This window comes from Schistocerca serialis, chromosome 7, assembly GCF_023864345.2.
Source record: "Schistocerca serialis cubense isolate TAMUIC-IGC-003099 chromosome 7, iqSchSeri2.2, whole genome shotgun sequence".
In the NCBI taxonomy this organism is placed as follows: domain Eukaryota; kingdom Metazoa; phylum Arthropoda; class Insecta; order Orthoptera; family Acrididae; genus Schistocerca; species Schistocerca serialis.
The window spans coordinates 351,608,529-351,635,412 of record NC_064644.1 but is presented as its reverse complement, the minus strand read 5'-3'; the positions used below and the strand labels follow the sequence as shown (position 1 = coordinate 351,635,412).

Below are 26,884 nucleotides of genomic sequence, written 5' to 3'. Positions count from 1 at the left end.
TGATTTCAGAAAATTGTTGCCCTGTTGGAGATATTAATCTTATTCCTGACAAGGATAACAGTACAGTGAGAGATGTAATTTTTTTTAGTTGACTCAGTAATTCAGAGGGTGATCGAATTGCACCAAGAAACTGCTTGTGAACATTGGTGGTGCAGTTCTTATGAGACATGACTGCAGTGGTGAAATTGATTTTACACATATACAGAAAATAAACACCTTGTAAGAGATATATTGTGTAAATGATATGACTCTTGGGGGAAGGAATGTGCCATGTGGAAAGATTGTTAGTAGCTAGGCCTAATTTATATTTGCTTGCAGATATGGCTGTTGCTTTGTTTGTGAGTATAGTTTCACATCACATAATTACACTAGTATATAATCACATACTATAAAACTTATTGTGCCCTTTTCTTGTTGTCTGTAAACTTTGGTGTTTGGTATTTAAATTTAGTGATGCTTTTAGGGAAGAGGCAGGGGATATCTTGGATTGTTAATCCTCTGCCAATGTGAGAATATTTACCTGCACTACAGTCGACTGCATTCACTCTTTAGTTTTCACTGATCCCTTTCCTTCCTTGTGTACTTAATCAGTGAGCAGTCTTGGTCCTATGTCTTCCCCTGCATCTTCACCCAGATACCTTACTAAATCCCTTGGGAAAACCAGACTCTCTGATATCACCCATCGATTTTGACCATTGACGTTATACCAAACACCAAGTTGCATCACAAACTTGATTTCAGGATGGCATCCATTAATTTTATAAACATTTCCATGGCACAAAAATTTAACCATCAATCAAGTACAAAACTGTACAACTTCCGTATAACAAATATTGAAACTAATGGGACTACCGCAGGACTCTCAGGGTTTTGTGTGGGAACAAACTAAATCTAACACAACCACCACAAAATTGCATGAGTAATAAAATATGTGCAATGCAGCAACAGCAGAAACATGATACAGTGAAAAGTCAGTACAGAAATCCTAAAAGAAGTCGCACTATGCTCATAATCAGTAATTGTGAAAACTAATAAATTGGAGTATTGACAACCAGCGTTGAGCTGTATAGCTCAACTTGAAAGACTGGTACCAATATGCAAATCGTAATAGAAATCTAACTACACACCTAGCAAAAACTCATGAAATCTGGCAATATGCAGTATCAACAACCGAAGTTGAGCTATATAGCTCACTCGAAAGACTTGCACCCGGCAAACGGTCTACCCGACGGGAGGTCCTAGGCACACAACATTTGTGTTTAATTTGAAATACTGATACCAATACAAAAATCTTGAAAGAAATCATACTAGTCACCTACAGAAAAGCCATGCAAAGTAACAGAACTTCAACTGAATTGAGCTGTATAACTCAGCTTGAAAGAACAGTACCACTACAAAAAACCAGAAACAGATTGCACCACAAAATGCCAATAAACAGCACCAATACACATAGTGAAAAGTAACAATAGGTAGTATTGATAACATCTCTCAACAAACTCCATAACACCTGCAACTCGCTGTCCTATGTAACTAAAAACACTTTCAAAACATTGACAAAAATTTCAGTGTACAAGAACTGCATAGTTACACACACAAGCGCACATCAAATCCTTACTTGAACCCTTCAGAACCTTGTAAACTATTATTTCATATTAGATGAATTTACCCCTTCTCCAATGTCCATGGCATAAATCAGAAACAGTACTTTACTGCTGTATGATGCACCTCTCTCTATCACTGCTACCTTTAATATGAAGTCTCTCACCCTCAACTTCTAATATTGTATGTGCTGTAGATATTCTGTTATACAACATACTACTCTTTAATTAAGACCCAGTCCTTGCAGTTTTGTTTACAATACATTATGATTCACTCTGTCAAAAGCTTTTTATAGGTCAATGGCTATATGGTCAAGTTATCCTCTCTTGTCAGTCACTTCTGATATCCTTCTGAAAATAAGCTAGCCATGGCTCATATGAAAGCTCTGCTTTAAATTCTTGCTGACTCCTGCACAACCCATCCTCTTCCTGCAAATACTCTCTCACACTTTTACTGGTGATCTTTTCAAATATTTTATTGTAATACATGAGACTAGTTGGTCTGTAGTTTTTTCTATCACCACTTTTTCTTTTTCCCTTGTACATAGACTTACTACTGCTTATTTCTATTCACACAAGAGGACATCATTATTTATATTGATGTCATATAGAAGTCTTAGAAAAGGCACAATGTTCCAACCCCAATTTAAAGTATTTCTCCAATTATTCTCTCTACCCCTGCTGCCTTCCTCGATCCTATTGCTTTTACAGATATATGTATTTTCCTGTTATTAAATGTGGACACCTTGACAGAATTCCTCTCTTGTCCATTTACTTCTGTCTCGTGCTGTGCTTCCCCACTCGTTATACTCAAGTAATTCTGGTTAAATATCTTACTTTTTCTGTATCCTTTGACAGCTCCACCTTCCTTTTTATTATTCTGACTGCTCACATTTTGTATAACATCCTTTGCTTCACATTTTAATGTAATTTTCTTCAGTTCTGACCACAGTGTAACACCTTGTCCTGTTTTTAACCATTGCCTTTACATTTCAGCTAAGTACTTTTATAATTCCCAACATTTGTTTGTGATATTCTGCGACTATCCTTTCTTTTTATTCTTTTTCCCAATGGTGTTCTCTCTGAGCATACTTCAACCACTACAGCCTAATGGACACTTAGCCCCTCAGTTATCTTCATTTGTGCCACAAGTCACCAGACTTTATCAGAAAAAACGGTATGTTTAGGCCTCCCCCAATAACTACACCTCCATCCATCTTTTCAGCCAGGTGTCCATAAGCCAACGATATGTACTGACACCCCATTCTCCATTTTCTGTCCCTGTGCAAGTGCTGAGCTCCACTCCTAGAATTTCATTGACGTTATCACAGGAGCCTGTTGACATGCATATGCTCTATGCACTAACGTAAATACACCACCACTACTAGTCCCTCTGTCCTTTCTGAATGCATGGTGTCTTCTTGGATAAATTTCCTTGTCCTCAATATCTTAATGGCCACATTTCTACATTTTTCACACCATGCTCAGTTCTCTCAACTAATGCACTAAATTCTGTTTCTTTCTGGGTCAGCCGAAGTTTGCAATATCACCTGTCTACTTTGACCAGTGACATAGCTACGTTGTGTTCCGTGATGTCATGTTTGCGTGACATGTGTGGAATGCATCGTTTGGATGTGTCATTTTGTCATCTGTGGTGGCACACAGTAGGGTTGTGTGTCTGTGTTTATAAGTTGTCAGTGATGGTAGTGAGGCACTCTACATCAACATCAGTATTCCGCAAGCCACCTGACAGTGTATGGTGCAGAGTACTCCACTACCTCTAACTGATCCCTCCTTTCCTCTTCCACTTGTGATTTTTGCATGGGAAGAAGATTTTCAGTAATCCTCTGTATTAACTCTAAGTCCTCAAAGGTTTTCATCATGATCATTTCATGAGATGTACATGGGAGGAAATAACATGTTGTCTGACTCTTCAGAAAGGTATTCTCTCGAAATATCAGTGGCAAACCTCTCTGTGATGAACAATGCCTCTCTTGTAGCATCTGCCACTGGAGTTTTTGGTGAGCATTTGTATAATGCTCTCCGACCAGCTAAATTATCCTGTGATGAAACCCGCCGCTCTTTGTCAGATCTTCTCTCTTTCATTACTCAAGAATAGGCGTTGTAACCCACTTCTTTTGTGGATGAGTTACATTTTCTTAAAATTCTTCTTATGAATCGTGGGGCACTCCAGGAATTACCTTTGCACCTGTATATTTTGTTCCATTAAGAGCGGCATATTGAGTTCTGTCTGCAAGGAAATCCTGAATCCAGTCACAAATCTGGGCCGATACTCTCTATGAGCTCTTTTCACCCCCAATAGACAGGCTGTTTGCGATGGTGTCAAATGTCTTCCTGAAGTCAAGGAATGCGTCAACCTGAGCGTCATTGGATATCGCGGAGGAACAGAATGAGTTGAATTTCACAAGATCTCTGTTTGCAGAACTGATGTTGATTTTTATAGAAGAGTTTTTCATTCCCTCAAAATGTCATAATTCTTGAGCATAAAACATGTTCCATAATTCTACAACAGATTGACATAAACGATATAGGCCTATAATTATGTTCATCTGTCCTACAACTCTTCTCAAAAACCTGCTCCTTTTTTTTTTTTTTTTTTTTTTTTTTTTTTTTTTTTTTTTTTTTTATCACTAGGTACCCTTTGTTGCTCCTGTGACCTACGATAAACTGCTGCTAGAAGGGGAGCAAGTTCTTCTTCATAATCTTTGCAAAATCATACAGGTATCACATATGCTCCTGGTGCTTTTCCACTAGACCCACTAAGAGATTTTAGTTGCTTTTCTATTCTGCAATCGATTATCTCAATATCTGTCATTTTGACATTCGTACTATGATTGAAAATAGGGACTTTATTAAGATTTTCTGCGGTGAAACAATTTTGGAAGACCAAATTCAGTATTTCGGCCTTCTCTCTGTTATCTTCCATTTCATTTATGATCACAGAGTGGCTGAATAGATTATTTTGATCCACTTACTGATTTTACATAAGACCAAAACCTTGTAGAGTTTCCAATCAGCTTGGTTGATAAAATTTTACTGTCAAAGTCATTGAACGCTTTTCTCATTAATCTCCTTGCACTCATTTTTGCTTTTTTCAATTTTTGTTTGTCTGCAAGGTTTGGACTTCTCTTGAATCTGTGCTGAAGCTCTGTGTTTACGCAAAAGTTTCCTAAACTGCTATTAATAGTGGATCTTTCCCGCCCCTTAGAACCTTGCTTGGATCTTGTTTAAGGCATATTGAGTGATGCTTTTGATTTTTTTTTCCATTTGTGCTCCACATCTTTGTCCTCAGCACTGAGTATATTTGTTGACTACCCATATACTCTGCAGTTTGTATCCTGGCACTCTTGCTAAGCAAAAATATATTCCTATCTTTATCATTCCTCATAATACCTGTAGCCATAATTGCTATCATGCTATCACAGCCTTGAGATCACTAATTGCTTCCTCTATGTTAATATATTTGATAAGTTCATTTCTGTTTGTAGCTAGAAGGTCAAACATGTTTCCTTCTGAAGTTGGTTCTCTAATTATGTCCTCAAAGTAGTTTTCAGACAAAACATTCAGATTAATGTCACACAGTTTTTTATAGCATGACTCTCCCAATCTATCTGGCATTGGACTTGTTGCTGTATGTTACTGTATGATATGGAATTTCTTTTTGTTGGCTTGGCAGTTACTTTTTGTTATGTCATTAGTAAGTGGATACTTATTTGTTTGTTGTTTGCTTGTTGTTATTGGATGACAATTTATTTTAATTTTTTTTTTTTCAGTTTGTTACTAGTTACAAATCATAAGACGAAATTTATGAGTGGCACATTGGTAGCAGCAGTGGGCGACGTTGTGGCAACTACAATTAAATTTATGCAGTAAAGCAGCGTCAAGGCAGAATGTGTCGGGAGTCAACTGTGTGGTGAATTAATGAAATTAGAATGGGGCAGCAGCATGTTATGGGAGAGGCAATCGGGTGGGGGTAAGGAGGAGGCTGGGGCTAGGAGGGAGAGTGGGGTGGGAGTGGGGGCGGTAAAGTGCTGCTGGAAGCATGCAACAATGAAGTGGATAGTAGGGCAGCTAGGTATAGATGGGAGGTTAGATGGAGGGCAGGGGAGAGAGAGGGGGTAATGGGAAAGGAGAGAAGTAAAAAGACTGGTGGGTTTGTTGGTGGAATGAGGATTATGTAGTCCTGGAATGGGAAGAGGGAAGGGGATAGTTAGGTAAGGACAATGACTAATGAAGGTTGAGGCCAGGGAGATTACAGGGATGTAGGCTGTATTGCAGGGAGAGTTTCCACCTGCACAATTCTGAAAATCTGTTGGAGGTAGGAAGGCTCCAGAAGGCATAGGCTGTTAAGCATTAATTGAAACAGGGTCGTCCAGTTGTTTGTTGGCCACGATTTGTCAGTGGCCATTCATGCGGATAGACAGCTTGTTGGTTGTCATGACCATGTAGAATGCAGCACACTGGTTGCAGCTTAGCTTGTAGATTAGATCAGATAACAGGTTTCACAGGTAGCCCTGCCTTTGATGGGATACGTGATGTTTGTGATCGGACTGGAGTAGGTATTGGCGGGAGGATGTATGGGACAGGTCTATTACATGGGTATGAGCCATGGGGCAAGGGGTTGGGAGCAGTGGTTGTGTAGGTATGGACGAGGATACTGTGTAGGTTTGATGGGCAGCAGAATATCACAGTGTGAGGGGTGGGAAGGATAGTGGGTAGGACAGTTCACATTTCAGAGCACGGGGAGAAGAGGAAGTCTAGACACTGGTGTAGAATGTAATTCAGGTGATCCAGTCCTGGATGGTACTGAGTCATGAGGGGAATGCTCCTCTGTGGCTGGATGGTGGGACTTTGACCTTTTTTTACAAAATTTGGAGGGTAATTACGATCTGCAAAGACCGCAATGAGACCCTCGGTACATTTCGAGAGGGACCTCTCGTCAGTACAGACGTGACGGCAACAAGTGGCTAAGCTGTATGGAAGGGACTTCTTGGTATGGAATGGGTGGCAGCAGTCAGAGTGGAGATGCTGGTAGTTGGTAGGTTTGATATGGAGAGAAGTACTGATATAGCCATCTTTGAGGTGGAGGCCAACATCAAGGAAGATGGCTTGATGGGTTAAGTAGGACCAGATGAAGCAAATGGGGGTGAATATGTTGAGGTTCTGGAGGAATGTGGCTAGGGTGTCCTCACCCTTGATGCAGATCATGAAGGTGTCCGTGTGAGGGGCTTGGGATTCTGGGTGTTCAGGGACAACAACCAGCAGTACCTCCACTTTGAGAGCTGCCACCAATTCCATACCAAGAAGTCCCTTCCATACAGCCTAGCCACCCAGTCTGGCTCCATTTCTCAGAGACTGCAGTCATGTATGTGTGAGTTGTGTAAGTGTGTCTGTGGGTAGCAACTATCCTTTTCATACTATTGTTACGTTCCATTCTGGATTTTCCATTGTTTGAGTAGTTTCACACATTTGAAGCCATGTTTAGAATTATCAGAAGTGATAGGGATCATGAAAGAGAAGAAGATTGAAATGCTTTTGTGTGTGTGTGTGGGGGGGGGGGGGGGGGGGGGGAGTTGCTGAGAGTGAGATGCAGGCAAGTATATGGAAGAAATAGCTATAGTTGACTGTTGGTTGTTTTTTGGAGTTTGAATTGCTTTTGATTTCTCTGAAATTCTGAAGAAGAGTGTTCCGAAATGATTTAGGGAACAAGGCATTGTTACGGAGTGGTACAGCGAGGATTGTACTTTGTTGTGAACAAATATTTCTGCTGTGCTGCTCAGATAGTAGTAGGAGGGTTGAAGGTAAATGAGAGGGAGTGCAGTGTTTGATAAGACAATAGAGCAAACACAGGTTATAATAATATGTATGTTTATCAGCGTGTAACCATGATAATTATTTGGATGGAGGAGCGCTACATTCAGAATAATATTCACCACTAGTTCCAGCTAGTGTAAGCTCTCATGTAAAATTCAGAGGATAATAGTACCACTATAATTAAGAATGAGGGGTTTATGTGACTCTATAAGTTTGTTTTTAAGCTGTAGCAGTCAATGAGGTGATGCTGACCCCTTCTTAAAGACTGCATTTGTCTGTTTAGTTTAGTCTAGTCTAAGTGATAGTCCAGAATTGTTCCCAAGTTCGTTGCAACAGAAGTAAAGGTTATTTCTGTGCTGTTTAGGATTAAATGTGGAATAGATTTTCTGGACTGAAGGGTTTAGTTTCTCTCTGCCAAAAAACCCTAATTCTTGTGGTTGTCCTGTTATTTTCACGTAATTTCTGCAATTAAATATTTTTGTATTATTTGTATCCTAATGTGTGGTAAATGATGTCGTGGTTACCATATTGTATAAGCTTGTATTAGGTAGAAGTTAGTTTCACTCCCAGCTTATTCAGAAGTGTTGTCAAAATGACGCAGGATGGGAACCTACTACCTTCCGCTCCATATCTCCAACCATCTGAGCACAGTGAACACATACAACTTTCAGCAACAGCATTGTTCATCTTAGAATCTCCTGAAGGCTTTGACTACCAGTGTGTCATCAACTAATGTTTAATTATAACAAATTGTACTGAGAGTGAAGTGTGTGTGACAAATCTTCAAAGTGCTGTTGCCTTGAAATGAATACTGTCATAACAAGCAAGTTGTTATACGAAATATGATGGAACCTGGAATGGCATCTCCAAAATTAATTTGTTGACTGCTATCGAGTTTCATGGTTGCATCAAGTGAAACACCATTTTGATATCACTTCTGCGCATGTTGGGATTGACACTATCTCCCCTGCTCTAAATAGGGGTTTCTGCCATCTTGGGGCAAACCCGATGGTAGTGCATAATCTTTGATTATGCTTTTTTTCCTGACTGTGCCCCTACAGTTTATTTATAGACTCTCAGTGCTCTTCTAGGTGCTCTCTCATTTGACTAATATTCCAGCTCCTTTAATTTTATGCCTGGTTCCACTTACACATTTTAATTTTCACCCCCTTTCACTTAAAACTTGAGCATTCCTGTTTTAAAATAATTTCACACATGTTCACAGTGGAGGGACATGGTCACCTTGAAGATAAAAACGATCCAATGTTTGAGAATAAGTTGAAACAAAAACAGTCTTTGATCACAAATATGTTTTATTCAATTCGATAACATATTTTGATTGTTATGATCATCATCAGCTTCAGATCTCTCCACTGCTGTTAGCACACTGTCAGTGTGACTTTGCCAGTAATGGCTATAAATGTTATTTGCTTCCTTTACTAAGTTTAAGGAGGCAGATTGATGATCATAATGATTGGAACTAGTTACTGAATTGAAAAAACAACTTTGCGATCAAAGACTCTTTTGGTTTCCCCATATTGTCACATATATTTGCAAAACTTTTACTACAAGTTTTAGAGCCCAACCTATTTAAGTGTAGTCCCAGACACTATCTCTAATTAAGTTACTTATGTTTAAGAATGCTGCGTCCAAAGCGTCACAGTAATCCTATGTATTGCCTAGACACCATACTGAAATTGACATTTCATTTGAGAAAAGCCACATTAAACTTATTTTCAAAATAAATTAACATGTTTTACTAATTTCAGAAGTTTGGACTTGGTTTAAATTCAGATGATGAGGGTACCATCATATCAGAACCAAAGAACTGAAGGTCTCTGAATTCTAGGAAGTCTATCTCTAATCAACTTGTAGAAATGTTGACGGTATTTTGATTTTTGTTGCTGTAATAATTTGTGAATGATTCTCATACTGACTTTATTTTGTTTTCTGGTCCACACTGTATATAAAAAATTGGGGATCATGAAATCATGGTCTCCATGTTGGTAGCATCATGAATCTAAGCTGTAAGGCATGTGCTATCCAGTCTAGGCACTACACTCACTGTGTGTCTGAAATAGTTTCGAAACTTGAGATCATCACATGCAACACTAAAGAATTATGAACCTTAATCAAGCATCATTGCTAACTTCAATCAAGCACCAGTTGCACTCAAGACGTTCTGAAATATTATGCAGATCTGGAAGCAGAGCAGTACACACACAACTGCAAATGCAACCAGTATCAGTAGAACCTGTTTGCAGATGTGATACCTGACTTACAGCAAATACTTTTTAATATTTAATTCCTTAACTGCAGCAAAGACCCACTTTTTACTGTAATATATGTTACTATTATTAAAGAAAATGAGGAAGTGGTCATCATGCTGTTCAAGGTACCTCATTACTTAATGAATAAATCATTCTACATCATGTTTAATTAACTGTAATGACTGGTTGTGATGCACATGTGTTCTAGGGGTAGCATCGTTGATTAGTAATCAAAACGTTTCCAGTACAGGGTTTGAAACTCACCACCACTTAAATTTTGATTAATAATCACCATTGGCGGTTGAACTGCATTCTGCCAACAGCCTTGTCAAAGAGGGCGGAGGAGCAGACGGAGATTCAGGGCACTCTCTTGCCCTTCGGGAGAGGAAACTGTCCCTAAAGGTGGAAGAATCAGCAGTGATCAATGGCATGAGGATGCAGAGGGCAATGGAAACCACTGCATTAAAAGCACAGAAAGTGTATCCACAGGACATATGGCCTGTAATTGAAAAAGTATCATGATGATCTCTCCATTGGCAAAAGGTTTCATAATAGTACCCCTTTTGGGTCTCCAGGAGGAGACTGCCAAGGGGGAAATGACATTGAGGAAAATATTGAGTAAAAGGATAATGTTTTACGAGTTGGGGCATGGAATGTCAGAAGCTGGACTGTGGTAGGGAAGCTAGAAAATCTGAAAACAGAAATGTAAAGGCTCAATCTAGATATAGTAGGGTTCAGTGAAGTGAAATGGAAAGAAGACAAGGATTTCTGGTCAGATGAGTATAGGGTAATATTAACAGCAGCAGAAAATGGTATAATGGGAGTAGGACTCATTATGAATAGAAAAGTAGGGCAGAGAATGTGTTACTGTGAACAGTACAGTGATAGGGTTGTTTGGGTTGCTCTTACCAGAATCATCAACAAATCAACACCAACAACAATAGTTCAGGTGTTCATGCTGATGTCGCAAGCTGAATGTGAAGAGATTAGAAAATATATGATGATATTGAAAGGGGAATACAGTACGTATAGGGAGATGGGAATGCAGTTCTAGGGGAAGGAGTAGAAGAAAAAGTTACAGGAGAATATGGGCTTGAACAAGGAATGAGGGAGGAGAAAGGCTAATTGAGTTCTGTAATTAATTTCAGCTAATAATAGTGAATACTCTGTTCAAGAATCACATGAGGAGGATGTATACTTGGAAAAGACTTGAGATACGGGAATATTTCAGTTAGACTATATCATGGTCAGGCAGGGATTCCAAAATCAGATACTGGATTGTAAGGTGTACCCAGGAGCCTATATAGATTCAGATAGAAGTACTAAGGAATATCGAGATATGCCTGAAGTTCTCTAATGCTGAGGATACACCAATAAGGAATAGCTCAGTAGACAGCATAGTTGAAAAAGAATGGACATTTCTAAATCCCTTACCTCATGACTACCTGTGAAACCAGCCATGTGATATACAAGCTAAGCTGCAACCACTGTGCTGCTTTCTATGTAGGCATGACAACCAACAAGCTGTCTGTCCACATGAATGGCCACTGACAAACTGTGTCCAAGTAACAAGTCGACCACCCTGTTGCTGAACACGCTGCCAAACATGATATCCTTCATTTCCATGACTGCTTCACAGCTTGTGCCATACGGATCCTTCCCACCAACACGAGCTTTTCTGAACTGCGCAGTTGAGAACTTTTCCTGCAATACATCCTACATTTCTGGCCTCAACCTTCATTGGTCACTGTCCTCACCCATCCAGCCCCTTCCCTGTTCCCATCCCAACACTACACTGCTGTCATTCCATCATCACACCCAGTCTTTTCATTTCTCTCCTTTTGCACTACTCCCCCCCCCCCCTCCTCCCCCCCTTCCTACCTCTGCCCCGCCCTCTGTCTAACCTGCAGCACTTCACTGTCTACCACCTCCCACCATACTACCCCTCCTCCTCCCTGCCCAGCCTCTCCTTACCCAGTCACCACTCCCATCATGCACTGGTACTGCTGCTCCTCGCAGTGTGGTTGCAGTTTCCTGAGACTGCAGTGTGTGTGTGTGTGTGTGTGTGTGTGTGTGTGTGTGTGTGTGTGTGTCATCTCTTGTTGACGAATGTCTTAAAGGCCAAAAGCTGTAATTGTGAGTGTCTTTTTGTTGTGCCTCTCTGTGACTCAGCATCTCCGCTATATGATGAGTAGCAACTTTGCTTTTAATAATATTGAAACATAAGCCTTAATTTGAGGAAGAAATTCCTGTGCATTTGGAGCACAGCATTGTGTGGTAGTGAAATATGGACTATTGGAAAACTGGAACAGAAGTGAATTGGAACATTTGAGATGTGGTGCTACAGACAAATGTTGAAAATTAGGTGGACTGATAAGGCAAGGAATGAGATGGTTCTGTGCAGAATCAGAGAGGAAAGGAACATGTGGAAAACACTGACAAGAAGAAGGTACAGGATGATAGGAGATCTGTTAAGACATCAGGGAATGACTTCCAAGGTACTAGAGGGACCTGTAGAGGGCAAAAGGTGTACAGTAAGACAGAGATTGTAATACATCCAACAAATAATTGAGGACGTAGGTTGTAAGTGCTACTCTGAGATGAAGAGGAATTCGTGGCGAGCTGCATCAAACAAGTCAGAAGACTGATGACTCAAAAAGTTACTTGTTTCAACTGAGTTAGCCTATCTTCAGATGTAATCCTGAAGTGCAGTACTTTTGCTGCCATTGTCATCATTTGTAACTCTACACACCAACTGACACCAATGGCAGCAGAAGTCCTGTACTTTAGGATTAAATCTAAAGAGGGCATAATTTGGCTGAAATCAGTCATAACAATTATTAAAACATAGCCGTTTGTTGTCTAAAGTGCAACATAATTCCGCCATTTTTGTGTAACTCGTTACATTTTTGAGCTCAGGATATGTTCTAAGATTATTAAACAGATAGATGTCAAGGATACTGGATGATAGTCAAGTTTTATGAAGTACTTCTGCTAAACTTCTTATTGAGGGGTTATCACATGTGCTTTCTTCCAAGTACTGGGCACATTTTTGTTCAAGGAATCTGCTGGTATTACGTCAAAACAGGAACTATATCAGCTACAAAGAAAGTGATAGGGATTCCACTTGACCTTGGAGCTGTGGTCTGGTTTGAAAATTTGAGCTGTTTATCAACCGTAGTTTCATATCAGCGCACACTCCGCTGCAGAGTGAAAATCTCATTCTGGAAACATCCCCCAGGCTGTGGCTAAGCCATGTCTCCGCATTATCCTTTCTTTCAGGAGTGCTAGTTCTGCAAGGTTCGCAGGAGAGCTTCTGTAAAGTTTGGAAGGTACGAGACGAGATACTGGCAGAAGTAAAGCTGTGAGACCGGACGTGAGTCGTGCTTCGGTAGCTCAGATGGTAGAGCACTTGCCTGCGAAAGGCAAAGGTCCCGAGTTCGAGTCTCGGTCGGGCACACAGTTTTAATCTGCCAGGAAGTTTCATATCAGCGCACACTCCGCTGCAGAGTGAAAATCTCATTCTGGAAACATCCCCCAGGCTGTGGCTAAGCCATGTCTCCGCATTTTCCTTTCTTTCAGGAGTGCTAGTTCTGCAAGGTTCACAGGAGAGCTTCTGTAAAGTTTGGAAGGTAGGAGACGAGATACTGGCAGAAGTAAAGCTGTGAGACCGGGCGTGAGTCGTGCTTCGGTAGCTCAGATGGTAGAGCACTTGCCCGCGAAAGGCAAAGGTCCCGAGTTCGAGTCTCGGTCGGGCACACAGTTTTAATCTGCCAGGAAGTTTCATATCAGCGCACACTCCGCTGCAGAGTGAAAATCTGATTCTGACCGTAATTTGTTTGGGACATGTGAGAGATCATTTAATAAGATTCTATTATGGCAGTCATTCGGGGCTCCACACGTTGCTTTTCTTTTTACAGCCAAACATGTTTAGCTTAGCATTTCTCTATCTATACTTCTGTGCTTTATTTTTCACCATTGTACTATCATCACTGTTTCTCTGGAAGTTTCTTTATAGCGACTGTATACCAAGAAGAGTCCCTCCAAGAGCAAAATGTTTCAAGTTCTTCCCGTGGATGCAACACTATTGGCCTTTACCTGATTTACTGAAAATGTAAAGCATTCTGCTTGTTTTAATGATAATATTGTGAAAAGGGTAGATTGCTATTCACCAGACAGAGAAAGCATTGAGTTGCAGACAGGTACAATGAAAAGACTTCTAAACATTCAAGCATTCAGCTGAAATACATTCAAACATCCAGCTAAAATGTCTTCTTCAGAAATAGAAAACACACACACATTCACACAAGCACAATGCGCGCGCGCGTGCGCGCACACACACACACACACACACACACACACACACACACACACACACACACAGAGCTGGCATCTTGTAGGGGCATAGGTGTGTGTGTGTGTGTGTGTGTGTGTGTGTGTGTGTGTGTTTTACATTTTACTCTAGCCCATAAAAGGATAACCCCGAAAGCTAGTAAGTGTTCTGTCTTTTTGTGTGTGCCTATTGACAACTCAACATTTCTGCTTTTCGATGAGTGGTCTCCTTTCCAAAAGGTTTATAAGTAAGACCTTTTTTTGTGTGTCTTCTTCTGCTGCTTCTTGAAAAGTATTTATAGAAATTTATAACAGATGCAGGCAGTATACACTCCTGGTGAAATGGGAAACTAGATGTTATATGAAATGACAGTTGTAGCAGGTGCAAAACACAGTCTTGTGCCACAGCAATCTAAATTAATGGATTTAGCGCTTAGCTAGTTTCTTGACACTGTCAATACTAGTATGTGAACACTGTAGCACCAACCTATCCTACAAAAAATTGCAAAAATTATGGATCACTAGAGTAAGTCGTGGATCACTAGAGTGCGCATCTTCACACAACACAGTTAAAAATACACTCAGAGGGCACACACTAAATAAAACTACATGTGCGTAATTTCTAGGCATACAAATATATAATAAACTGAGTTGGCACCTGCATTTGAATATGTTCCATTCTGCCTGCTTTGCACTTAGAAATTTTTCTACATGTAATAACATTAATTCTGATTGCTATTTTACTTTGCATACTATCACTCAGTACTGCCCTGTGGCTTCCCGGACAATGCAGCTAAGGTATAAAAAGTATTTATTTTACAAAAGTATGCACTAGAAATATTATGTAAAGTTGATAACTGAATGTTGCAGCTCTTACAATTACATGCTAAAACATTTCCTACGTAATAGTAAGTGCAACTTTGATAAGAGTGAATTTAGAATGTACTGTAAAATTCAAGACCAGAACACTACAAGTGAAAATAATTTCCTCATGGTATACATTTTGTTGTGCCCTGACGCAAAGGTGTTAACAGTTGACTGGCAGATATCTGGGAGGAAATTGGAAATCCATCCCATCCCACTTCATTTTTTTTCTAAGTACCTGATTTTTCTGCTGCTATGAAGTAATCTAGAAGCAATTTACATATTGTCAAAGTGAATAACGGTACACTTAGTCACAATTGGATGTTGCTGTAATTTACAGAATCAGCCTGCAGTGACTGTTTCTGCCAATTAATGTATAATTTCACTTGTTCCACATCCCTGAAGGCTCTCATTTGTAATGGAACTTATGGAGCACTGGCATACAGTCTTGGCTTCGCATGGATAGCACTGAGTATATATGGTCAAATGATTTGTCTGGCATAATTTATTATATAGGGGGGGGGGGGTCTGTTCAAAAAATTCCAGAACATTCATAATCTCACACCAGTGGTGTGTTAAGAGTGAAATGCGGTTGGTATCCCTGGACATGCCTGTGTTTAATGTGTAAGTGCCGGAAGTTTCATTGTTGTGTGTCTGTCAGTTATTGTTCAGTGTTGTATTGAGTAGAACATTGTCTCACACAATTTGCGAATTTTGAGATCCCCAGAGTTGGAGGAGCAACACATCTTCATTAAGTTTTGTGTGAATAAAACCTTCGCAGAGACATACCAAATGATACAAAAAGCCTACAGTGACAAGTACGTAAGCCGTACTCAGTGTTAGAAATGGTTCACATAATTTAAAAGTGGCCAGATGGAAGTTAAAGATGACCCTTGTTCAGGATGACCTTTGACATGTACCGACGATGCTCATGTCAGGAACTTCAACTAAATTGTGTGTGCCAGTCTAAGACTGACTGTCCAAGAGATTGCAAAAAAATATAACATTTCAGTTGGATCATGTTGTGAAATCCTGACATAGCATCTTGGAATACGTTGTGTTGCTGCCAAGTTCGTCCCTCGGCTCATTATTCAAGCCAGAAAGACCTTCGCTGTGCAATTTGTGAAGAGCTTTTCTATCATACAAATGCAAATGAGAATGAGATGTTCCTTAAGAGACTCATAATTGATGATGAGATGGTGGTTCTAGGGTTGTGATATTGAGACAAGGTGGTTCTAGGGTTGTGATATTGAGACAAGGTTCAATTTTCACAATGGCTCAAGAAGGGTTCTCCAAGACCGAAAGAAGCTCGTCAGGTCAGATCAAATGTCAAAGCCATGTTGATAGTTTTATTTGACTTTGAATGATGGGTTCGTGATGAATTTGAGCCACAGGGACAACCTGTTAATTGATGGTATTATCGGGGTGTGTTGTGATGCCTGTGAAAAAATGTGAGAAGGAAATGGTCTGAAATATGATGAGACAATTCATGGCTTTTGCATCATGATAACGCACCCGAACATTCATTGCTGTCGGTGTGTGACTTTTGCACAAAAAATAAAATCACTGTATTGCCTCATCCTCCATACTCTCCACACCTGGCTCCAGCAGACTTTCTTTATTATTTTGAAAGTTGAAAAACCCAGTTGAAAGGACAAAGACTTGCAGCAGTAGAAGAGATGAAAGAAAATTTTCTGACTGTGCTTCACACTATCCAGCAAGAGGAATACTGAGACTGCTTCCAGAAGAGGAAATGGCATTGGGAACAGTGTATCAATCGTGGACAAGAGTATTTCGAAGGAGACCATACACAATAAGTAAAAGGTAAGCACAGAAAAAAATTGTGGACAAAGTCGTGGAAGTTTTTGAACAGACCTTGTACACAACCTTTTCTCATGAAACTGTCTGTCTTAATGAAAACCATACCAAAATTCCAACAGCAGTTCCTGAGATAAGCCTTCACATATAGACAGAAAAGTGTAATTGGGTATTAAATTGTATGTATGTGTAGATGATGTATTAATTAATCAGTACCATATCCCCAGTTCGTTTACATTTTGCACACTATCTGGTTGACATGAAACGTGTCATTGACTTGCTGACATCAAACATGTATCATTGTCTTTGGGAAGCCCAGATATGAAATGACGAGGAAATGAGAAAAGTATCACAGTTCTATTTTATTAAATTAAATAAATTTAAATATGATAAAAGGCTATCTTGGCATGTTACCTACTCTGTTCATCCCATGCACACTGTTGCTGCAGCTGCTGTTGCCACCGCCGTGGCCATCTTCACCACCACCACCCCTATTACTACTACTGTCCCTCTGCTGCTGCTGCTGCTGCTGCTGCTGCATACAGCAGATGACCTGCAGTGCATTGTACCTTGGACATGATTATAGTGTGTGAGATTTTCATATAACTTGAGAAATCACGCGTGAGCCTTTGCCTCTTCCTGCTGCTTGCACTCAATCCTGAAACATACTGGTAGGAGACATTAGTATTCTGGTACCTGCCAGTGATACACCAAGGCTGACTGATATCTGTAATTCTAACCCCAGGCTGGATGGAATTGCAGGCATATGCTACCAATTTTTGAGAGCTCTCCATCCTAACTCTTCATATGGACTTAGTACATGACCATTGGCTTTGTTCAGCTTTGTTCCTACCACCTCACATGAAGCTTGCACTGTGACACTTCCAGCCCTGTGTGCATATGTCGCTTTGTTACAGGATCATTTAGTAATCGCGAAAGCGTTACGGAGATGATAGATAAACTCCAGTGGAAGACTCTGCAAGAAAGACACTCAGTAGCTCGGTACGGGCTTTTGTTGAAGTTTCGAGAACATAACTTTACCGAGGAGTCAAGCAGTATATTGCTCCATCTACATCTACATTTATACTCCACAAGCCACCCAACAGTGTGGCGGAGGGCACTTTGCATGCTCGAATCTCTCTAATTTTACATTTGTGATCTCCTCAGGAGGCATAAATAGGGGGAAGCAATATATTCGTTACCTCATCCAGAAACGCACCCTCTCGAAACCTGGACAGCAAGCTACACTGTGATGCAGAGCGCCTCTCCTGCAGAGTCTGCCACTTGAGTTTGCTACACATCTCCGTAATGCTATCATACTTACCAAATAACCCTGTGACGAAACGCGCCACTCGTCTTTGGATCTTCTCTATCTCCTCCGTCAACCCGACCTGATACGGATCCCACACTGATGAGCAATACTCAAGTATAGGTCGAACGAGTGTTTTGTAAGCCACCTCCTTTGTTGATGGACTACATTTTCTAAGGACTCTCCCAATGAATCTCAAACTGGTACCCGCCTTATCAACAATTAATTTTATATGATCATTCCACTTCAAATCGTTCCGCACACACACTCCCAGATATTTTACAGAAGTAACTGCTACCAGTGTTTGTACCGCTATCATATAATCATACAATAAAGGATCCTTCTTTCTATGCATTCGCAATACATTACAATTGTCTATGTTAAGGGTCAGTTGCCACTCCCTGCACCAAGTGCCTATCCGCTGCAGATCTTCCTGCATTTCGCTGCAATTTTCTAATGCTGCAACTTCTCTGTATACTACAGCATCATCCGCGAAAAGCCGCATGGAACTTCCGACACTATCTACTAGGTCATTTATATATATTGTGAAAAGCAATGGTCCCATAACACTCCCCTGTGGCACGCCAGAGGTTACTTTAATGTCTGTAGATGTCTCTCCATTGAGAACAACATGCTGTGTTCTGTTTGCTAAAAACTCTTCAATCCAGCCACATAGCTGGTCTGATATTCCGTAGGCTCTTACTTTGTTTATCAGGCGACAGTGCGGAACTGTATCGAACGCCTTCCGGAAGTCAAGAAAAATAGCATCTACCTGGGAGCCTGTATCTAATATTTTCTGGGTCTCAATAAAGCAAGTTGGGTCTCACACGATCGCTGTTTCCAGAAACCATGTTGATTCCTATAGAGTAGATTCTGGGTTTCCAGAAACGACATGATACGTGAGCAAAAAACATGTTCTAAAATTCTACAACAGATCGACGTCAGAGACATAGGTCTATAGTTTTGCGCATCTGCTCGACGACCCTTCTTGAAGACTGGGACTACCTGTGCTCTTTTCCAATCATTTGGAACCTTCCATTCCTCTAGAGACTTGCGGTACACAACTGTTAGAAGGGGGGCAAGTTCTTTCAGGTACTCTGTGTAGAATCGAATTGGTATCCCGTCAAGTCCAGCGGACTTTCCTCTGTTGATTGATTCCAGTTGCTTTTCTATTCCTTTGACACTTATTTCGATGTCAGCCATTTTTTCGTTTATGCAAGGATTTAGAGAAGGAACTGCAGGTGCGGTCTTCCTCTGTGAAACAACTTTGGAAAAAGGTGTTTAGTATTTCAGCTTTACGCGTGTCGTCCTCTCTTTCAATGCCATCATCATCCCGGAGTGTCTGGATATGCTGTTTCAAGCCACTTACTGATTTAACGTAAGACCAAAACTTCCTAGGATTTTCTGTCAAGTCGGTACATAGAATTTTACTTTTGAATTAACTTAACGTTTCACGCATAGCCCTCATTACGCTAACTTTGACATCTTTTAGCTTCTGTTTGTCTGAGAGGTTTTGGCTGCGTTTAAACTTGCAGTGAAGCTCTCTCTGCTTTCGCAGTAGTTCCTAACATCGTTGTTGAACCACGGTGGGTTTTTCCCATCCCTCACGGTTTTACTCAGCTCATACTTGTCTAAAACGCATTTTACAATTGCCTTGAACTTTTTCCATAAACACTCAACATTGTCAGTGTCGGAACAGAAATTTTCATTTCAATCTGTTAGGTAGTCTGAAATCTGCCTTCTATTGCTCTTGCTAAACAGATAAACCTTCCTCGCTTCTTTTATATTCCTATTTACTTCCATATTCAGGGATGCTGCAACGGCCTTATGATAACCGATTACCTGTTCAGCGCTTACAGAGTCGAAAAGTTTGGGTTGGTTTGTTATCAGTAGGTCGAAGATGTTTTCTCCACGAGTCGGTTCTCTGTATAATTCCTCGAGGTAATTTTCGGATAGTGCACTCAGTATTTGAGTGTCCCAGTCTATATCTGGTAAATTGAAATCGCACCTAAGACTATAACATGCTGAGAAAATTTATGTGAAATGTATTCCAGATTTTCTCTCAGTTGTTCTGCCACTAAAGCTGTTGAGTCGGGAGGTTGGTAAAAGGAGCCAATTGTTAACCTAGCTCGGTTGTTGAGTGTAACCTCCACCCATAATAATTCACAGGAACTATCCACTTGTACTTCACTACAGGATAAACTACTACTGAACAGCGACACACACGCCACCACCGGTTGCATGCAATCTATCCTTTCTAAACACCGTCTGTGCCTTTGTAAAAATTTCGGCTGAATTTACCTCTGGCTTCAGCCAGCTTTCCATACCTATAACAATTTCAGCTTCGGTGCTTTCTATCAGTGCTTGATGTTCCGGTACTTTACCAATGCAGCTTCGACAGTTTACAATTACAATACCGATTGCTGCTTGGTCCCCGCATGTCCTGACTTTGAGGCTGTTGCCCTTTCTGTACTTGCCCGAGGCCATCTAACCTAAAAACCACCCAGTCCATGCCACACAACCCCTTCTACCCGTGTAGCCGCCTGCTGTGTGTAGTGGACTCCTGACCTATCCAGCGGAACCTGAAACCCCACCACCCTATGGCGCAAGTCACAGAACCGTCTCAGCCTCTGATTCGGACCCTCCACTTGGCTCTGTACCAAAGGTCCGCAGTCAGTCCCGTCGATGATGCTGCAGATGGTGAGCTCTGCTTTCATCCCGCTAGTGAGACTGGCAGTCTTCACCAAATCAAATAGCCGCCAGAAGCCAGAGAGGATTTCCTCCGATTCATAGCGACACACATCATTGGTGCCGACATGAGCAACCATCTGCAGATGGGTGCACCCTATACCCTTCAAGGCATCCGGAAGGACCCTTTCCACATCTGGAATGACTCCCCCCGGTATGCACACAGAGTGCACATTGGTTTTCTTCCTCTCTCCTGCTGCCATATCCCTAAGGGCCCCGATTACGCGCCTGACGTTGGAGCTCCCTACTACCAGTAATCCCACCCTCAGCAACCGCCCGGATCTTGCAGACTGTAATGCTGCTACTTGCGCACTGCTGACACACTGCTCGGCAGCAGAAGGTGACTACGCGATTTTACACTATTCAGGTACTAAAACGCGATGCTACAACTCTGAAATACTATAATACGCCCGAAATTTATGAATTAAGCAATGCAAGTAGCCAGAAACATGCAAAGAAATTAAGAATTAAACTATGTAACAAATAAGTGAGCTAAGAGTATATGACTTGCTGCTGACAGCTGCTTATCCAATGGCGGCAGGGAGCACACTGGCTATGACCAACCAACACTGGCCGTTCAAAACAAAAACAGAAGACAGATGACTATGCGAATTTACACTATTCAGGTACTAAAGTACGATGCTACAACTCTCAAATATTATAATACATCCGAAATTTATGAATTAAACAATGTAAGTACCTGAAAACACGCAAAGAAATTAAGAATTAATGCCTTTAAAATTGAGACACAGTTGCATTTGAATACACTCGTTTTTATATACATACTGGAGTGCTGTATGGTATGGTATGGTGTTGCTGTATACGTATATCTTGCGAAGAGACCATGAGAATAAAATCAAAGAGATTAGAGCCCACACAGAGGCATACCGACAAACTTTCTTTACACGAACAATATGAGACTGGCATAGAAGGGAGAACCAATAGAGATGCTCGAAGTACCTTCCGCCACACACCGTCAAGTGGCTTGCGGAGTATGGATGTAGATGCAGATGTAAAATACTACTAAGATTTGAAGTCGGTGGAGATCAAATGACACATCCTATATTTCAAAAAGCTATGTGTTGTAACTCAAACCTACATCTGTAATATTTACATTTTTTTATTCTTCTAATATAGTCCAAAAAACTGTTTCAGGATGCTGTTAAGATAATGGCAAAAGATCTTGTGAGGACACGGAGGTACACAAAAAAGTTTATGTTAATGAAAGCAAATATCCAGGCTGTTTCATTGAAGATACAGACATTGAGATCACAGAATGCAATGGCTCAGGCAATGAAAGGTGTTACCAGAGCAATGCAGAATATGAACAGGTATTGTGCTGTTGCATACGGTGTAATTAATTAATGTCTTATCCTCATATTTTGTTACTATTGATGTTATTTTTCAATTAGGCAGCTGAACTTGCCACAGATCCAGAGGATATTACAGGAATTTGAGAAGCAGTCAGAAATTATGGATATGAAAGAGGAAATGATGAATGATGCCATTGATGATGCAATGGAGGAAGATGAAGATGAGGAAGAGAGGTAATTGCATTTTCTTTGTAAAATTGTTTGTCTGGGGGACACAACAATATGAAGAGAGTATCACTTATTAGTTAAGTTGTTGGTAACAGCAATACCATTCTATTACTTTCCTAAGTGGAAGCATTTTATTTGTATATGTCAGTGTACAGGGTGGATATTTTTCTGGAAAACCTATAATTCTTAGGTAATTATATGTTACCTGAAAAAAAATAAAGTCTCAGGGGATTATTTGTTTTTTAATGTAGTATTGTAATTTAATTTTTTGGGGCTTTGTAATCACATACTTCTAAAAATACTTAGCATTTCAAAGTGTATTGCTTATATGAATAAAAATATAAATGTATGGTTTTTCAAAATCCTATATGTCCGAAAGTTCTTCACTGATAGCATTGAAATTTTGACACAATGTTGCTTTTGAATGAGAGTGTGCTTTTATATGCCTACTGCAGCACCATATGATTTATAAGTACGTAAATAATACAGAAAGGGATACATTGTTAGCAAAAATCTCACATTTGTTTGTTCAAAATTTTAAATCTCCAAAAGTTCTACACCAATGCCTTTAAAATTGAGACAAAACATTGCATTTGAATACACTCATTTTTATATACATACTGGAGTGCCGTATGGTATGGTATGGTGCTCCTGTATGTATATATAAAGAACATGCACATTTGATTGAAACAATGTGTCGCAATGTCAAAGAAATCGGTGAACAACTTTCAGAGATAAGAGATTTTGAAGAAACATAAATAAGAATCTAAACATTTGGTTGTGCAAAATCTTAACTCTCTGAAAGATCTTCAACGGTTGCTTTGAAATTTCAACACAGCTTTGCATTTGAACATGCACATGTTTATGCACTAATTTGTTAATGTGTGTAATACGTAAATAAATATGTAATATATTAAGTGGACAAATTGTTACTAAAAATCTCAAAAAGTGCTCAACCAATTTACTTCAAATTCTTGCATATTACTGTAATAGATTTTTCTGAACATATAAACAATATTTTTTTTGGAAACATTGTTAGTAAACAGAAAAGTTGTATTTATGAATTATCGCCATGGGATTAGAATACTACAACAGAATCTGAAGTTGCAATAACTGTAAACAAGGCTCAAGGTCAGAGAGAGGGGAAGAGGAGTTGGTCGGGTGGGGTGGAGGTAATGGACATAGGAAGTGGAAAGGAGGAGATGGACCGGAGGGGGAGGGAGAAAGGGGGAAGAGGAAGTAGATTGACATAGAAAGTGGGAGGAGGAGATGGACAAGAATGAGAGGGAGAGGGAGGTTAGGGTGTAATACATTTCCCATACATATCAGAAACATGTACTTTCTTGTTATTTCTTTTGCATTTAACCAGTCTGAGCCACAGCGATGTGTAGGTGGAAACAGCTAGTTATTCCACATAAATCATTGATTTCTAAAGACCATGGTTAAGCTACTGCTTATTGGGTAGCATGTTTCGGCCGTGAGGATAGAAAAGTCATTATAGTAATGTGAAAGCCCCCCATCAGTACTTTATTAGAAGTTTCTTATGACATCAACAACCAGAAATTATCAGAGAGATATTTGTTCACTTTTTCCCCTTCAGGTTTGAGGAGCCATGTAGATGATTTTAAATATTAAAATGCATAATTGATTTATGACAAATGTGAATTTTCTTGCTGTATTGTCTCTTCCTCATAAATTTGGATTCATAAGGAGGGGTTAAATTTGATTGATGTTGTTTTTTTCTTTCATTGTCCATTGTAAGGTATAAGGTCATTTTTTGCTCATTATGTCTTCTGTCTTCCAAATCCCATGCTTTTGAAAGCATGGGATGGTAGTCTACATTGTCATCAGGGGCTTAGTTGGACTGTCAGTAAACTGGTGAGGCTCACCACACTTACACATAGAGGGTGGTGTCTTATTGGCTGGCTCACATCATTATGGCACCACATAACGCTGCTTGCTGGCTCTATTCACAGAGATTATGTTTACACTTACAGCTCAGCATCGTTTACATTGCCAGCACTCATATCAGGTAGTAAACTGTATAATGTCTTTTCTGTGACCTTCTTTTGTGAAGCAATCTCTTCCATGCAACACTAAGTGCATAACTGGTGTGTCTGCTCAAAGTTGTCACACAATCCCAGTAGCTACAAGCATGGATCAGAATCCTTGTTTATTAAAACATAAGCTTGTGTTTCGTTGTCAGATAGTGGTCTGCTGATAATTTTGAAATTACTGTACTTGAGCTAAGGTAATGTTGAGCACAGGGATGGGGAATAGTCCTTAATAGACTGCTTAATGTAATTGCTCCCTTACTAACACAGAATATAATATACTGCTTGATGGTTGCTAAGGAACAGAGACATTGTTGGACAAGAATAAGCATAGTCAATGGTGGACGACATGAAACACGTGGCAGGTGGAGTGGTATATTTATAATGAAAAGTGGCACAGATTTCACCATATGGGAAAGCAGAATTATGGATATGAATAATGTTCATGTTTGACACAGATCAAACTTAAAACATAAAGGTCGATATCAGACACTCAGTAAGGCATATGCACTCAGACAATAATGCATATTTTGCACCTATCAAACTGTTGATGAGTCCTTGGGGGATATTGTCCAACTCCTCTCTCAAGGCATGTCTTCAGTTTTTCTCAGAGGTTGAAAGATGAGTGTGATTCTTTGCCTCTTTAAGACTTCCCCTAATCTGTTTTTTGGACTTTGGAATGGAGGCTGTATTATATGTTGGTCCTCCTAGCTTGATTGAACTGTACCTTGTCTTAGTTTCGTAGACAAAACTAAATAAAGCCGTAGAATGAACAGCCATTTTATCTTAATACCATTATCAGATGATTAACCATGAAGCTGAGATGATCCTTGTGTGAAACTGTCCTGGCTCAGAATATTAGACGTTCAACACAACTGTCTTCTGGGCTGGGATAAACGTCTATATCTGCCTGATTTCGATATATGGAATAACTTAAATGTCAATCTGCTATTCACGTGTCAACACATCTAATAAAGGTGATGTTCAGTTTCTGCTGTAAATCTAATCTTTGGGTGTACAATTTTTGTATAGTTGGTAAGCTACTGCAGTGCCTCACTGCCATATGGCCAAATTAAAACTGTATTGTTTACGTAACAGAAGAAGCTGGATGAACAGAGAGGAACATCATTCAACACTAGTTCCTTGAAATCTTCCATGGAAAAATTGACATCAGCTTTCTGACAAATGTGTCAAGAATTTAAGGTCATAAGCACTAGACCATACAGACTATAGGGTTAACTAAAAATTAATAAAGAAGACATACCACTGAGAACAGTTGTTAGTACCATTGCTCTTCTACAAGCAGGCTGGCCTATAACTTTTGCCGATGATCAGTTACTGTGAACATCATGTTACAAACTCTCAAATGTTTGTAGAAACAATAAAGCAGATGAGAATAGGCCCAAGTAAAGTAGTGGTCAGTCTTAACATAGTCTCTCTGTTTAAGAAGGCATCAGGGGCAAATACATTGAAGTTAAGAAAGGATAATGGCTGATTGTTTGTCTCCTTTTTACGCACTTTGACAACCAGATATTTTTTAGACACTGAAACTTAATATGAAGTCACTGATCGAGATGGTCCATCACTGTCACCAGACATTGCAAGTTTTTTTTTTTTTTTTTTTTTTTAGAGAACTTGTATTACGGTATTATTAAAATTTGAGATGGGAAAATTAACTGAGGATTTTTTTTTATCCAAGGACTCCTGTGGGAAAAACTTTGTAGCCTGATTATGTTGTCTATTTTGGTGACCTAAATTGTACAGATAATATGGTTAGGTATAGGGATGAACTGAAAACCTGACACTTTTAATCATGGAACAAATATAAAACTTTCTAAAAGAATAGAAATTTTGTATTATGGGGACAATAAGCAAACTAATAGTGGAAGTAATATGCTAGTTTTAACTGCTTCGAAAACAAAATCGTACTGCTAAGATTTATTGATATTCTTTCCCCTATAAATATAACTGAATTTAATTTGTCTCTATGAAAAATTTGCCGAGCTATTGTAGTTAAAAACTTTGTCTCATTTCTTGTAGTGAGGCTGTGGTGTCACAAGTGCTAGATGAACTGGGATTGCAGCTGACAGATCAGTTATCTGGATTGCCACAGGCATCAGGATCTCTTGCTGCTTCAGCAGCTAAAACTCCTGCTGCTGCTGCTGCAGCTGCTGCCCAAGGGCCTATATCGGATGCTGATGCCGATCTCCAGGCACGACTGGATAATCTCCGCAGGGAGTAACTGAGCTTGTCATGTATATTCTGTACTTAACAGTGCTGTCACATAGTCACTGTATGTGCCTTTTGCTCTCCAGTACACTGTTTTACCATACATTTTGTGTACTGAGACAGTGTCAGGTTACAGTGATTCCATACTAAATGTAGTGTATGCCAGAATGTACTCAATGTGATATATCTTTTTCTGCTGGCTTTGACAGTTGATTGTTAAGTTGAGTGAGTTTTGTATATATTGCTGAAGAATCTTTTTTTAAAAAAAAAGTGCTTCTATATTTTT

At 39.9% G+C, this 26,884-nt stretch overlaps 1 protein-coding gene across 1 annotated transcript in view; it reads left to right on the top strand.

Annotated features, from left to right (window-relative positions):
• Positions 1-26,884, top strand: part of LOC126413342 (charged multivesicular body protein 2a) — a 27,956-nt gene extending 1,072 nt beyond the window's left edge. The window contains exons 3-5 of the mRNA XM_050083258.1: positions 21,930-22,105; positions 22,187-22,321; positions 26,410-26,884. Of these exons, the coding sequence (XP_049939215.1) occupies positions 21,930-22,105; positions 22,187-22,321; positions 26,410-26,611 (513 nt within the window). The 3' untranslated portion in view covers positions 26,612-26,884. The remainder of the gene's footprint in view (positions 1-21,929; positions 22,106-22,186; positions 22,322-26,409) is intronic.